The 17,108-nt window shown below is 32.5% G+C and overlaps 1 protein-coding gene across 7 annotated transcripts in view; it reads left to right on the top strand.

Moving 5' to 3' along the window:
* The window catches only part of shaker (potassium voltage-gated channel protein Shaker), a 125,704-nt gene that overhangs the window by 67,486 nt on the left and 41,110 nt on the right, over positions 1 to 17,108 (top strand). For 2 of the 7 annotated variants that reach the window (XM_029313665.2, XM_029313664.2), the window contains exon 2: positions 2,709 to 3,056. The exons of the other annotated variants lie outside the window; for them this stretch is intronic. In XM_029313665.2, coding sequence (XP_029169498.1) covers positions 2,971 to 3,056 — 86 coding nt within the window. In that variant the 5' untranslated portion in view covers positions 2,709 to 2,970. The remainder of the gene's footprint in view (positions 1 to 2,708; positions 3,057 to 17,108) is intronic. 7 annotated transcript variants of the gene reach the window in all.

The raw sequence follows: 17,108 nt of genomic DNA, 5'->3' as shown, positions 1-17,108 counted from the left end.
GTAACTCAATGGCAACTGATCGCGAGATGCGGTTATATTCGCTTTGCCGCATTTCCAGGATTCACTCTTCCTGTGTAGAATGAATCCGAGAATAGGGTGACGTTTTCTTTTGTTTCTCGAGTCATATCGGCAGTTTCCGGATGATGGATCTTCCTATTCCCATTATATCGTTGAATTATGTCAAATAAACGTCAAAGAAAAGAAATCATTTAAAGTAACACTTTAATACAATCTTTACTTTAATACGATCTTTTTGTTTAACCTCGTCATACAATTAGAAAATGCATATTTTTCTTTTTAACATATACAGAGCTTCTTTGATGCAAACGAGCAATATCCTTCTCTCTTTATTTTTTCTCTTTGTATTTCTAGTATATTCGGATTCCTTTGAAGGATATCCGGTTTTATGGGATCGCGCATCTCCATCCGTCCATCGTGTGAAGTGCACTTTACGATTCAGTGACACGAATCAGCTAATTGCGTCTCGCGATCGAGCGCTCTGTGTGCGTGTTATAATTTGGTGCCAATAATAAACAATGCGCATCCGCTTATTTAATTTTTGTTCAAGATGACTTTTTTCTTTAAATAAGAATTGCGAACGATCTTTTTATTTTTATTCGTTTACAATTTGCAAGTTATTAATATTATAATAACACTTTCATTGATAAAAAGTAGCAAGAATTTACGGAACTCCTCAATTTGATAGGTTATTTTCATAGGATTTTTTTTATCAGAAAAAGAATGCCGCAAATCACAATGCGCGATCCATAGTTTTCAATTTTTGAAAGTCGTAATAACTTTTTTTTACAATTAATGATATTATATGTACATTTAAGAAAGAATATATTTGGTAGAATAATTATGCGCATGTATATATATGTGTGTGTGTGTGTGTGTATTGCATAGTGAAAGCGAGACAAAAGAGCTTTGCTACACTTCCATCTCGAAAAAATTCTAATCTGATTTAAACCTATTTCTAATTAAATTTAAATTTAGATTTGATAAAATTTAGATTAAATTCACATTTAGATTTGTTATCTTAAAAATTTTGATTAAAAAATATATAAAAATGACTTTTTGCCAAAAATGTTAAAATCTCACTATATTAAAAAAAAAGAAAATTTGAAACATCGATATCTTGAAAATTATCATAGTTTGCAATTCTTTTTCTGTTTTGGTGAAAAATCTATCAAACACATCATATCAAATTGAGGGATTTTAGAAATAACATTTGCTCTGAATATTTATGCTGGTACGAAGCTAAGAAGATGAGAGAGGACTGCGCTGAAGATGATATGAGGAAGCGCCGCGAGGAGTATAGAGTGATCGCACGCGTTCCTTGCTAATATAGGAACAAACTAACCGGGAAGTCGGTTTTCTTACAACTCCAAGGTCGCCGATTGCAATTTCGCCGTCAATCAGTCGCGACGTCGGCATCGCGACTCTACAATTTCCGCGAGTACGCGAGCGCGCGGCGGCTCGAAAACGTGTCACGGCCAATCGAACCACGTGTTATGCAGACGCACAATGGCATAACTTACGTGCCGTTGTACCTGCGATTAAAGTCGCGAAGTTTTAAATCGCAAATATGATCCCGATTAACGTTCACTTTATACGATTAATTTCGGTGGTTTTATTTTATTTTATTCTTTTTTTTTTTATTTTATCTGTAAGTTTAATCGAAATTCCGCTTAAAAATCAAATTGTTGAATAAATTGCGAATCCTCATGTTCTTACACGAGTGCGAATGACTTCATTGCAACGATCGATGATCGCGAAAAAAAACATTTTCCGTCCGACGACTGTGAAAACGTTTTCTATTCAGCCGGTAGAAAATTTAAGGGGCTTTTAGACGGGACGGTGAAATTGTGTTGCGATACTGTATCGAGTGTAGCCGCGTTTTCGTGACCGAAACTGATCGATGAAAGCTCGCCGCGGCAGAAGCAGCGAGCAGCATCGTAAAATCGCGTCGAGTAGTGTGTCCGAATCCATTTGATTTCATTGACAATGTATGTATACTTGCGATTGGTTTTCGAGGAAATGGAATAACGGATTGCAGAAAAATTATAGATAGTAGTGTTTCAACTATTTCACGTGGATTGATAGGGTTTTAAGGCTGAAATTATGATTTTCATTTCATAGTATTATTTTATAAGAAAGGAGAAACAACAATTCTCTCTTGTCTTTCATCTCAATTATTACTGCGATGATACAAAATATCATGTTTATTTGTATAAATGATCGAAAAAATATTTAGAGATATCCGTTCTTCTTGTTCCGCGTCTCTTTTTATCCTTGTTGCTATGGCACTTAAATTTGGATAAAAAGTTACAATTAAAATAAAGATTAAACTTTGCGATTTCACTTGTGTTTGACGCGTGTAAATCGATCTTGTGATTGCGTCGCCGACGTGTCGCCATGCCATTATTATGCTCGAGAAGAAAGCAATAATAAATTAGCGAATACACACACATATGATTTTGATTCCATCTATATTTTTATGGATTTCTCTTTACATTTCCTGAATCTCTGACGAAGGAAGAAATTTAGTTTGAAGAAAATTGCTCGTGGATTCCAAAACGGCAAATAAGGAATAACTGACCGTTTCGTTGTAATGCTCTTAAATTAGATGGAAACCTGAGGATTTCCATATTGAAATCATTTTCTCTTGACTTAAGCTCAATTAATGCGAATCTTTCAATTTGAAGAGGTAAAATTAAGAGAGGAAAAAGGTGGACTCGTCCGTTTATGGAAGCGCGCACATTGTTCATCGCATCGAAAGCGAGACGAACGAGTATTCGATTTTGGAAACTCGATTTTTTTTATGAAATAGAAACGTGTTTGATCAGGGTGTTTGGTGTACGATGATTATGCTGAATGAGAATACGTGGCGCTTGTAACAGCGTCCAGCAGGAGGATTATGAGCCTGATAAGGCTTTATAGATCGCCAGCGCATGTGGAGATTGAGGTATGGCCGCGGTAGCTGGTATCTATGGCATTTCAGAGGATCGACACGTCAGACACGTCGAGCATCGTGACCGTCAACGTGATCAGATGTGAGTTTTAAGAAAGTCATTAGGATTAGTGATGGAATTGAGTATCTTACAAAGATAGATTAAAATTTATTTGCATTGATTTCGATCTCTCTATGATTACTTTTAAAAAAGAAAACAGTACTTTCAAGTAAATTTGAACCAAGATGAGATAGATTCGAACTCAAAGGTTCGAATAGGTAAAAGTGCTTCGAAAAACAAGAACAGCACTTTCAAATATATTCAAATCTGGATCAAGTTCAATGTTCGAATCTTTTATGAATACTTAGAAAATGGGGTGGATAGTTGATAAGTAGATATTGAACTTGACTCCATCTCTAAATAGAATATTACGTAATTAGGATAAATATTGTTTTGTGAAAAGAAAAAAATGAATTTTAAGACACAAGTACGTTATCATTACGTAACGAATCGCGAAAAAATCAAGAATATAAGCAATTTTTTTAAAAGAACTAATAAGCTTTAGCAAAGAGAAATAATACGTAGTCCTATCAGTCACTTTAATATTCAGTTTCTATTTGATAGCATATTCTTATATAATATTGTAATAAATTCTCCTGTATTCTTTCTTTGTTTGCTAGAACACGGATGTCTAACAATAATACTGATTGAGGCGATTTAAAGAAATTTTGACGCGTTTAGAAATGCCGGTACGCGCGCGCGCGCGTGTATGTGATTGATTGATTGATCGATCTTTATTAGCTTTCTCAGCTATTTGTATACAAGTCTATAGTTTATATTAATAATAGCATACTCCTTTAACATTCTCTTAAACAACTCAATTTTTTCGCATCGTTTTATCTCAGCTAGCAAGGCATTAGGTATACATTTTTTCACTTTTTCATAAAACGTACTCTTCTGCGTACTTTGTAGTTCTACGAAATTGTATTATAATGTTCTCATCCTTGTCATGTTTCCTTTTTACTCACACATTTCCTATTAATTGTAACCTATTTCTTAAGTGTTCGTAACATTTTCTTTAAAATCTTAAAAATAAATGTGAGAGAGAGAGAGAGAACCCTTCTTCTCTTTTGATAAATAAAAGCTAGGGACTGGGAAAATTAACTTGTACGGGTGTATCCGAACGGGAACTTATAAATATAGGCATCTCTTTGGTGCATCCTCGCCTCACGCTACGTCAACGTATAACGGCAGGTGCCGCGTTTAAGAATTCATCTCGCGTCGGGAAGAAAACTTCTGCCGTTGTTGCACCGCACGGACGTCATTTGCACGCTTACTTTAAAGAGACCGCAACAAATATAGCCACCGTTATAAATATATATGAAACTCATATCTCGCACATACAGTTCTTGCGTTCCATACTTCACTGGAAAACTGTAGAAGAAAAGTTACATATAAGGATCAATGCAGATATTTGTTACAAGTATATGTAAGCATATATGAAATACAGATTATTAGAAAAATATAGATTCTTTTGAAACTGTCTTAACTTTTTTTTTTTTTACGAAATACTGTTTGTAATTTTTTAGCAAAATTATTTTATTAATATATTTTACGTCAAATTATTTAATTTATTACATTTATTATATTTATCCGCAAGATACGTTGGAACAAGATAAGAAAATTTAAATTATTATAATTTGAGTATATTGTATATGATAAGAAGTAACAACGCAGAGTTTATATGCCACATCGTGCCAAAAGACCAAATAATAAAGGTCATGTTTTTCGTTTTTGAAGGGAGGGAGGAAGAGAGAAAGGGAGAGGGGAGAAGGAAAGGAAAGAGAAACAATAAGGATTTATCGCGCTGCAGCGAGTGATGTTACTCTTGGCGATAATTAAATTGACGCAGAATACAAGTAGTAAACTCAATTGTAGCGGAAATAGTGCCCCATTTACACAGACAATTCTTTGAGACTAAGTGGGATAATATATGCTTGATGTTGTTTTGTTTAATGTTTATCGATTTATATATTATTTTATATTATATTAACCTCAATGTAAAAATGATAATAGGATGTGTGCATATATATACGTGTGCATCCCTTTTTATAAATATAAGATTAATTATTCTTATAATATAAGATTAATTTAATTAAAAAAAGAGATCACTAATAAAGCTAGATAAAATTGTTTATGAAACAATGTGTTCAAATATAATTGTTATGTAAGCGTGAAATAATTTTTTTTTTTAATCAGAACGTGATACATATGCTTTTGTTTAAGAATTAACTCTCATTAACTTAATAAGTGTAAACTCATCCTGTTTACGGTAGTGTGACTGTCCATGACAGAGACTTCATAAACCTAACCTAACAGGTTCCTATAAGGAGAAAGAAGAAAGGTGAAGGGAAGAAAATAACGGGTTAATATCTTCACGCACAACGGGATTGCAGCGGGTGTTTCATCGGTTAGATAATCGATTTCCGATATTGAGTTGACCGGCCTTCGGACACATGCGAGATATAAGTGTGTATCTATTGCGGTAACGTAAACTATTATGTATGGCGCTGTACGTTAATCCGCAAATATTCACGCTGTATTTTGTTATTAAAGACGTTTTCTTAGCAGATGATTGTTCGGAATGTAATTTTATATTTAATTTTAAATATCTCTTCTCTTTTCTTCCGATTCGACATACAGGATGTATCTGAAATGATGCACTAAACTTTAGGAGCGTATTTTAGAGGTCCAAATAAGATTTTTTTTTCCTACGAACATGGGTCCGCAAATAAACCCCCCTCCGAGCTAAAATTCACTAAATTAATGTTTTCATGATATACGTTTTTATTTTTTCATTTTAGTGCTTACTTTACTTCATAATTTACTAGGCTATACCAATTTCAACCTTCTGCCATTTTTTTTCTAAAATACCTATATAGCCAATTTTCAATTTTTTCCCAAACTTTAGGGGCCTCTAGCTCGGAAAATGGTTCATTTGCGGACCCATGTTCATAGGAAAAAAGTCTTATTTTAACCTCTAGAATACGCTCCAAAAGATTAGTGCATCATTTCAGATACACCTTGTATATATACCTGAAATCGAATTTTATCATTAAAGTTCATGACTTTCTATTTTATTCTCGATTGCGTCAATTTTTTTGTCAATATCGATACAAAGTATTCGATTTTTTTCTTATTCTTGTTCCTCTTTTTTGCTCCATCCTCTCGACCTCGAGAGAGGAAAAGTGACAAGGCGTATATAACAGCCGGCGGTTAACAATGGCGTTTGGCACGCCGTCCGAAAACTTTGGAAATTGCCTATCTTCCGTCTCACGAGATTACGCTTTTCTCTCATGCAACGCAGCGGTGAAGAAAATGGGATGAAAAGGTTATGTTAGGAAGAAGGTTAGAAAGAAACGCGTGCGCGCGATAGAGGACGACTAAAAAATAGGTAGCCTAGCTGCCAAATACACGTGCAGTCGTGGTAGAGATTTGTCATTCGGAAACTGGAAATTGCGCCTCGCTGCTATACATAGTTATGATATTCCAATGTGGTGATTATTTATTTTCAATGGAGAATTGAGAGATTTTTTTAGTGATGAGATGGCAATTTGATTAATTATTATGGATACACTTTCGAAATATATCGTTTCATCCATTATGTCGCGTTTAAGAAATAATTTCTTGATATTTTTAGAAAAATCTTTCTCTTTCTCTATCTTTATAAATAACTAAAAAGAGGGAGCCACGATCATTTTTCCACGATTATACTTTATTTTGGTTGTAATTTTAGTTTAATAATTCACGTAACACTGATTAATTACCCAGACAGCACCAAGCCCAAAATTGGCGCATAAGATATCATTAAGAAATCTTTAAGACAGCTTTAAGAAATCTTATGATATGTGATATCCGAAAGACATCTTAAACATATTTTAAAGATATCTTATGCGCCGATTTTGGATTTGGTGCTGTCTGGGTAGTTTATCTACATACTAACAATCACATAATATGAAATACAATAGCGTATAATACTATATAATTATGCGCTGTGCGAAGTTCTATGGTTTGTGCATTATGCGATGATCGCAGTTTATAGATCAATAAAAAGAGATAGTTTGTACAACATATAATATATATAGATGTAGTATCGCTCTATAATAATATGTGCAATGCGTGTTGTGTGCGTGTATTCTAACACTCTTTTATTTTATTATAAAATATATATGCATACATATACACGTATATGTATGTGCGATAACGATAACGCAGATTAGAGAGCGCTGTACTAGCGCTGCATCAGCGAAACGATATCTCTGCAAGATATAGTGACGCAGCAAATAGTAGTGGTTTCTTTTTTACCGACTGTTCAATATTCTTTAGAGATATCCAAAGCAAGAAATTATATGAATTTCTTCATTTTTTTGATAGTTTAATATAGAATTTTCGAATAAAATTATTTTGAGGCTATAGAATACATTGAATTTTTTACAATACGAAATAAATATCGACTTTTTATATTCATACGCAGTATCCTCAATTTAATTCAATTATAATAGAGATTAATTGTATTTTTAAAACATCGTATTTGTTCTTAATTATATTATATTTTTATTCTATTGTCAATTGCAAACAACTTGTAAGCATTTTTATGATGATATATACATATTATATACATATAAAGCAGCATATATATCGTGTTTTTAATTGTTTAGTATATTTTGATTATAATATTATTAAAAATGAGAGAAATAATAAATAAGGATTTAAACTGTAGATTGATAAATACATGCATACTTACACAATCTCTTTGTCGTAAGGCTTTCTTTCTGCGTGAAATCGATCCATCTGCGGAAGAACCTTTATACGTATACATGTATATGAGTAACGTAAGCGTACACGTGCGCCGTAGGTCGATGCATTGCATTTGAAAGGAATATCTAGAAAGCTGCACGTGCGTGTTTCTATATTGCGCGTATTTGTCTACGTACGTAAATTGTAAGCGTATAGTCGACACACATACTGAGCATTTCATATTTTATCTTTATTAGATCTTCATAAAAAAATATTTTTATTCATAAATAATAAGTTTCATAAATTCTTTCGAATCTCGAAAATTTTTAACTTCTTAGAATTTCATAAATTCTTGACGCGCAAGCTTGAATTAACTCATAATTATAGATAAGTCCCACATAGTATAAAATCTTTCAGAGACCTTTGCAACTTAAAAATGTCTATACGTCTTAGATACGTGACAATGTTCGCTATTTTGTTACAAATACGTCTATGAAAGGTTGCATAAACGTTTCAAATGTTACGTTTTCTATGTTATGTTTTTATAGATGTTCTAACGATTTAGAAACTATTTTGAATCTTTGAAACGTTTGATGTGGGGTGGTACTGGAGCAGAACTGTGCAAATCCGAGTTAACTCGGACAAGGTAGTACTGGAAAAGTTATACAAAGTCTAAGTTAACTCGGGCAAATGGTACTGACAGAACTGTGCAAGCCCGAGTTAACTTAGACAAGCGGTACTAGGGAAGAATTGTGTAAGTCTGAGTTAACTCAGGCAAACAATACTGGCAAAAGGAACATCCTGTTAGCACACATCGACCGATGTCTAGGGTAATCTAGCATGATTGACCAATCAGTGAGTCCTAGTGTTCTACTGGCCAATTAGTATAATGGATTATTGGTTCCCGTCCATTGGCAGAACTATGCAAGCTCGAGTTAACTTGGACAAGAGCGACACTGGTAGAATTGTGCAAGTCGGAGTTAACTCGAGCAGCAGTATTGGGGTAGAATAGCCCGAATTAACTTTATTTTATAATACCATGAAACCGCGATCAACGAACACCGCTTTATTTTATAATACCATAAAAAAGTGACTTTTTTGTCATTTTGTTGCAAGAAAACCGTGCATTAAGTAGTAATATGTACTGCGATAAACAATTTCTTCTAATCTTTTTCGGCAAATAACTTTTCATTGGAAATGTTCTGCAGAGATCGGGTCATGTATAAGATTTACAACAGGGTTCCTCGTATGTGACTGGAGTATTCATCGATCCGTGTTGCGAGGCGCAATTATTCGCGACATATTTTCCACGTCTGCGTGCACCTCCGCGTTTTCCATTATTTTCTCTCTCTCTCTTTCTCTCTCTCCTCTTTTCTCTCTTTCACTCGTATGTTTCCACCTCTCTTCATACCATAACAGCAGCTACACGTCACGAATGACTGTGTACATTGTTAACCCCGAGTGCACTTTCTCATGCGTACAGTATTATAAAAATAGGACGTGAGTATTTTTAATTAGGAACGACAATCATTATCCCGATCATTCAAAAGTTTCATCCTCTACTCATTTATAAGAAACGAATAACGGAATAAATAATCGCATCACTTGCGATTCTAGTGTCTCATTTTTTCTTCATCTTATTGTGATATTTTTCGAAAGATTGTTTTGGAAATTTAAGATACAAATATATACTTTTGAAGATTTTCTTTTCAGTTGAATGCAACACAAGCAGAATATCCAAGTAGCAAACTGATGTTATTCGATGTCAAAATGACGTTATTCGACGTCAAAACGTTATATGACGTCATTTTGACATTTTATGACGTCAGTTTGCTACCTAAGTAGATATTTTCTCTTTTCATACTTTGCCAATTTAAAAGTTAAATGACATATGATATTATTCATCTATCTCTATTGATGCAAGATGAGCAAGTAAAAATTGCGATTGAACAAAGTGAATTAATTGTATTTAATTTTTACAATTTTGATAGTTATCAAATTGTAAACTTGCAAAATTGAGATTTATTTTGTTTCATTGAAGATTTATGTCCGATTCTCAGCTTCAATTGCAGCTAGAAAGGCAGAATATTTCTCTTATCTCTTTCTCCTTTCTCTCTTCTCTTTCTTTCTCATTCCTTTTACATGTTTTGGAAAAATAACATTCGCTTGTTTGCATTCGTCAGATTCATGTTTACGTGACTCGGCACGCTTCAGCTTCCCGATAATATCCGGTTTGAAGTTTGCTCGACAAATTTGCCGGAAATCGCTAACATCAGCGTTCGATTTCGTTAACATTTGATTTCGTTCTCGGTATTTACCTTTATTTACTACCGGACTTATGTTAGACTAAATAATAAAATATGTGCAAAAGAAAAATCTGTAAATTACTTAAATGAAAGGATTTGTTCAAAATTTATCTCTAAAACTCAAATATCTGAATTTTGTAATTTTGAAGCATCCTCTAAAAAATAACGTCAATTTAATAGTATTGAAAATAAGTTCTGTACAGAAATTACATCTTTTTGTAAAATACTTTATCTCTCATTATATCCGTTTACTGACAATGAGTCTGACTGAGAATCGATGATTAGTCGATCGCTTGACGCGTGAAGACTGCCGAAACAACTTGCGCACAATGACAGCTGATATGAGTCGCAGAATGTTTGGTGCATTGGAGTCGATAAGGGTAGCGAGACCTGACTGGTATTTGTCGCCATCTTACAGTAATACAGCGAATCAAGTAATGCTTAATGGTGTGATCTGAAAAAGTTCGCGCGGCGTGCGCCTCTTTGTTTACGTCGTTGTCGTCTCTTCCTATTTATGCTATTGAGACCTTCGCGTTGGTTTATCGATCGAATTGCGGAACGAATGCGAAATTAATTTAAACGTGATATCAAAGAAAAAATAGTGACTGTGAAAGCTTGATAACAATATTATAATCTTGAATGTAGAAAAGACGCCGAGATTTTATTGCCCTAAAATATTGTTATCTTGAAATATTTATATATAAAGATATATATAAACAAACTAATAATACAATATAATATTGCAACCTAAGAATCAAAGATTAGGACAATTTATAGTATATGTAACATCTATGTGTATATAATATATATATATAATATTTCTACAAAATAGCTTTTTATTTTATGGTAAAAATTCAGAAAAAGGGATGTTTCATCGATTTTATTGAAATTGATATATGTTAAGGGTTATTTAATTAAAAGATAATTAAAAGATGAATTTTCAAGTAACTTTTATTTAACAATTATATGAGGATCGCAAATATAGTTTGTGAAATATATCAATTAAAAATATATACATAGGTTTGGATTAGATTAGGTTAGAACTTTTTGGAATGGGAGATGCAAAGGGGAGGAGCTCCGTTTTTACTTTGTGAAATATAGTATGTGTATACTATCAGAAGAAGAAACGAAGTTCCTGTCTTTGCATTTAACCTATAGCATGGTAAAATAGACGTTTGTTGTTAACGTCAAAGTCAAGACTAGATAGGAAATAGATTTTCTTTTTTAAAAGTTAAGCGAAAAACATTTTAAGCTGTAACTTTATGCTATTTTATACTATGAAAATTTATATTATAAATTACTGAGAAAGAATTATAATAGATATATCTCGCAAACTACATGTGATCTTCATACTTATAATTATTATACGTAAACATTATTCAAAAATTCATCTATTTATAACATACACTTCTTACATTAATTAAGGGATCAAAAAATTGTCTAAAAAGTAGGTAAATTTTAAATATCTGTAACTTTGTTTCTAAATATGAGAATTTAAAGTTAAAGAGCTTTAAAGCTTAAAATCTCTACTTTCAAGATGTCAGCTGTTTTTTATTTTCTTTAATTCCGGTATTTTTTACTTATAGAAAACAACGAACTTAACAAAATGGAAAATTTTTTTCTCACTTTGTAAACATGTCGCATGCACAACAGAATTTGAGAACATTTTTTAACTTTTTCGTGTTAAAGCCTAAAGTTTTCTCTGTAAAATCGCTTTTTAAAATTTAAATTTCGACTTTTCCTTATCAAGTTATTGAGAATTGAAGAGAAAATGGTCATATTTCTACTTTGATCATTCATAACTCTGTTAAAAATCATTGTACAGTAATTTTAAAAGTGAATTTTTGAAGCTGAATCTTTGCTCTACCGTATGATAAAGTGACCGAATTTTTTTTAATTTATAAACTTTTTATAAATAGGTGAAAATAACGAAGAACTTCGCGAGTTTTTTTCAAAAATAGTTATGCAAGGTGACTAAAAAAAATTTTATCGATTGAAATTTTTGTGACTCTTAGTATTCCAAACGTGATAAAAAATCTGTTAAAAAAACTTGATTTGTTCTGATAAAAAATAAAAAAAGTAAAATCCGACAAAAAATCTTTTCTCTCCTTTCTAACATAATCTTTTAATTGTCTCAACATAAAATTTAGAAAATGTAAAGTTACATATCATTTCCAAAATTACCGCCTACATCAACTTCACCCAAAGCGCATCACGTGGAGATTGTATACAATTCAATTTGCGCTTTGATGTAAGCGGTAATATCTTGTAGATCTTGTAGAAGAATCTTATTTTTTTTAGTGTTAAACTCGACTCTTTGATTTTCTTTGTTTCTTTGTTCTTAATCTCATTGTTTCGTGTGTGCATGTGTGTGTGTTTGTGTGTGTATATTTTTTAATAATTTATAAATAAGATTTCATTGTAACTTGTTAATATTGTACATTCTAATTGATTGTTTTGTAATAATGTTCATTTTTTGATGAATAAGCCCTTTATTTTCTTATAAATTACGCGTATGTTCTCTAAACAAAGATTTTCCATGGAAACAATTATATATACTCATGCATATGTTTTATAGCAACAGCAAATTCGCATTCTACAATGGATATATCATAGTGATATGTAACATTTGTACTATGTTATTAACGAATGATCTGGCTGGTTATTCTAAGAGAATGAGATTGTGATGGTTTGTGCGCGCGGATGGAGCTATCCGCTATAATTAGATTGCATTCTGAAGATTTATCTACAGTTTTGAGTTGTTTAGACAATTCTGGAATTTTCGACAATGAGAGAATTTTGTTTCAAAGAATCGCTTTGCGTATGACCATTTGTAAATTGACATATTGTTTTGTTTTTGTTTTTATAGAGAACATACGTGTAATTTAATCAACTCATACGGCTTTCAATTCTTGGAAAAGAATTAGCGGATCTCCTCTGTGAGAATCATCAGTAATTTAATACATGCTGATTAGTTGGCTTGACATATAAGCTCTACCAGAAATAAAACGTGGCCGCGTGATAAATTATGAAATTCGTCAACTGCTATTTAATCCAATTCATTTTTTCTCTATTTTTGTAATGTTAGAGTGGTATAAAGTGCTCATTATATTGTATATGTGCTTGTTATTTACTTCCTTATACATTATTTAATAAATTTCAATGAAAAAAAGCTTCTCAAATTTCAAAACAGAAATACTTTTGTTTTTCACAAATGTAGCACATGCTATTCAATCTATGGAATTATAGTTTAAGGTAATCATTCAAAACAAATATATATTACAATCTTTTTCATACTTTAAAATATTCGATTAAAAAATTTATATGCTATAATGAATAAAATTATTTATTATTGAGCATTCCGAGCATTCTATTAATATGCATTCTCTAACATTCTTAAGAAAAATTTGAACATAACTTGAGAAGAGTGTATTACAATTCTTAATTTTCAAAAGTATATTAAATGAATGAAATCACATTGAAAAAATTACATGTTCGAAAATAACTCTTTTCGAACTGTCAAAATATTCGCAATGACAGCTACTGATAAAATCAGCACAGTAAAATAATTAATTAGCATTGTGAAAAAGCGATAATAATGAACTTCGATCTCTTGAATAATCGATTTTATATACATTTTTAAAGAGTAGAGGTAACGCAAAAAGACATTTTTTTATTTCAGATTTTCTATTGTCTATCGAGATAGAGAGAGAGAGAGAGGGAGGAAAGAATGTCTATTACTCTTTAAATATCTATTGCATAGTATGAAGTTTTGAAATTTTTAATGTTGATTGATGCATTTGATGGTCAGATAAAAGTAATGCGCGCTAAAAATTTTCAATAACAAAAACCTAATTGGTTGAACGAGTAGAAAACAGATTGGCAGATGCAATTAATGCGCTAGTTTCAATCTTCTTTGAATTATGCGAGACAGTTGCTGTTAGTGAACAAAATCGAATTCGACAATAATAGAAAGTGAATGTTATTCAGCTAGCAATATTGCGAATTGATATTGTAGTACTTAAAAAGTAAAAAGTTATATTATGTATAATAGTTAAATACTTTAGGATATTATATTTTATTTGCTTTAAATAATTATTTTGTCATATTTTTGAACAAACTTTTCCCCTAATTTTATTCATTGATTCGTAGTCAATTTATAGGCGAAACCAATGAAATGTCAATCATTGTGCTAAAGGAATGTTACCCCTGGTCCACAATAGGTGATTTAAGCCGTAAGCCTTAAGAAATTAACTAATCACAGTCAAGTATGAGGAGATTAGTCGACTGTATTCTCCTCATACTTGATTAGTGATTGGTTAATTTCTCGAGAATAGCATGTGCTATATTTGTAAAAAACAAAGAGTCGAGTATTCTTCTCATACTTGACTGTGATTGGCCAATTTTTTAAGGCTTACGGCTTAAATCATCTATTGTGGACCGACACTTACAACTAGTGCAGTATTGAGTATATACGTGATTGTTCAAGAACATGAATCGATGATGGGGTAAAGTGGGAAATAGCGACGGTAGTTACATCGGGGGAGGTCTCTTACGTGGATCCTTGTCGTTACGTAAAGGAAATAAGGGTATAGATCGAGAGAGAAGGGAAAGTTAAGTGCATGTGTATATGCGTGAGATAGAGAAAGAAAGAGAGGGAGCGAGGAGGCGAAAGAGAGGAGAGAGAAAGGGGTGGCGTGTGCGTCATGTCGGATCCATTCACCGGCTTCGCAAAGATGGAATGAACCAGGTCGCGGGCACAGTTTATCTAGGTCAGCTTCCCTGCTCTTCTCACGACCTCGATGAGAGCGGTTGACTCTCTGTTATCATGTGAATACGCCGCTCGGCATCAATGAAACGTCCAGAATGACCCTGATCCAGCGAATTGTCGTTAATGAGCCGACTCCGCAAAACGAATTTCTCAATATGCATGATTGAAAAAAAAAAAAAAAAACAGTATCGAGAATTTAGCTTGCCTTTTATTTTTCTATCGAACGTTCGAATTACAATGTATTATAAGATAACAATTCGAAATTTTTTTTTATTTTAATAGGCTATTCGTCATTAAAGAATAACAAAAAAAATTTTTTTTAAAGAATGCAGTTGCTCGTGTTATCTCGGCTCGTTTAATCTCTTATTGTTCGGAATGTGAATCCATCGATACTTTCGACGTTGCTAAAGTAGCTCTCATTGTGAGATCAATCATTGAGTGCATCTAACGATACACGTCTTTCTCTATTGTCTCCTTTGATACAAATAGTTCTTGATGGCGAATCTTCATCGAGACGAGTTTAATATCTCGCTTTTTTAGGATTGAAGTGTTTTATTTGTGGCTATATTTGTCTAGACATTGACAGTTTTTGTACCTCAGACATGATCTGAATTATTTAAGTATTGAAATAATTAATGTTTTGCATCCACATTGAACTTTATAAAGACATTCTTTAAGGAGTCAGTTAAAGGATTTATATCAATGTATTTTATATATTACATATAAAATTTCGAATTAGCATAATTTAGTTTATTACTATGCATAATATAATGATGTATCCTCAAGATAATGAAAATATCTTGAAGATAAAGAACTGCTTGGGACAAATTTTGTAGCTGAATCTGCGTAATATTGGCTTAGTTTCACGTTGCGTTGCGAATTTTGTTTTAATAGCTTGAATATACGGATATTATTTTTGTTAAAAAAAGACAAAATGCTGATTAACGGATATGTCGCATCTTTGACAATAACTGTTATTCGCGAATTGCATCTAAAAAGAGATGTGTAGGAAAAGATAGGATAGAGATGATGGCTTTATGCGTTTAACCATTTAGTTAACACACGAGAGAACGGGAAGGGAAATTAATTTCTCTCGGTCTCTCGTTACTCTCGAACGGACGTGCTGCTTTTTGTTAAACGTTGACGTTGACGTTCGTTCTTCACAAAGAACTTCCCGTTCGACTCCCTTTTCTCCCCTTTTCTCGGGCGTTTCACAACCGTTTGATGTTCAACCGAATGAAAAAAATGTAAATGAAAATAAGTTCCAATGAATCATTCAATTAATGCGTGTTGCAACTTTTATTAGCCGTCATTTCGATCGAATAAAACAATTCAATGCATAGTTGTTTACTTATAGAAGTTTATTAAATTAACTCTGCTTAATGCAGTGAGGTAAACATAATAATTTGCATCAAAATTATTATCTTAATATAAAGTAACAGAAGAGCTATCATTAGAGTCCTGTCATTTTAAGAACTGGGCGTCACGTCACGGTTTCGTTCGTTTTACAAAATGTTCTATTTTGGAACGAGTCTTTGCTTAATGCAGAGCAGGAAAATTGCCGCGACGCACGCAAGAAAACAATTCGGAAAAGTTCATTCGCAATAAATGCTGCGTGGTGGCTCTTTTCTTCTAGTTGGAAGAATAACTTTCACTCATTAAATGTATATACAATATATAAAAAATTGTTCCGGTTTTTAATGTAAAATAAAATAAATAGTTGACAGAATATACGTCGTAAATATAATAAATTGTAATTAATATCTGTTTTATTTGAATGATTATACCACTATTTGAAAGCGTGTGCCGCTTTAAACACAATAACTAAATTTCATGTGTAATATAGGGGCAACTAAAATGTAGCTATAGTAGCTAATTTTTTTCCTCTAGGTGTGAGAATAGCAGACAATAAGATATTTGATTCATCAATGTAAGAGGCTTCCGGATGGATGCCGCGTGATTGAACAGCGTAATGCCGATGTTTCGCAAAACGTTGCAGTTTGCATCTTCAGGGCTGAGAGCTCCGAAAGCCTCAAAACTAAGATATTTAATTATTTTTTTACAATTATATAATAGATCTGTTCGTTTTGGCTACACTGGTTACACTAATTCGGAGGTTATCTTTTTCCTTCCAATGTCGAGCAAAAAAGACAACTTCTGAACTAGTGTGACCAGTGTAGTCAAAACGAACAGATCTAATAATAATTAATATTAGTAAATATTTAACACATGTACTAAAAATGCAAAAATTTACATTCCTAAGAGAGAGAGAGAGAGAGA

The sequence above is a fragment of the Nylanderia fulva genome, unplaced genomic scaffold, assembly GCF_048542155.1.
Source record: "Nylanderia fulva isolate GAGA-0341 unplaced genomic scaffold, ASM4854215v1 Scaffold32, whole genome shotgun sequence".
Lineage (NCBI taxonomy): Eukaryota > Metazoa > Arthropoda > Insecta > Hymenoptera > Formicidae > Nylanderia > Nylanderia fulva.
The sequence above is the reverse complement of the archived record's forward strand: the minus strand, read 5'-3'. Positions and strand labels throughout refer to the sequence as shown.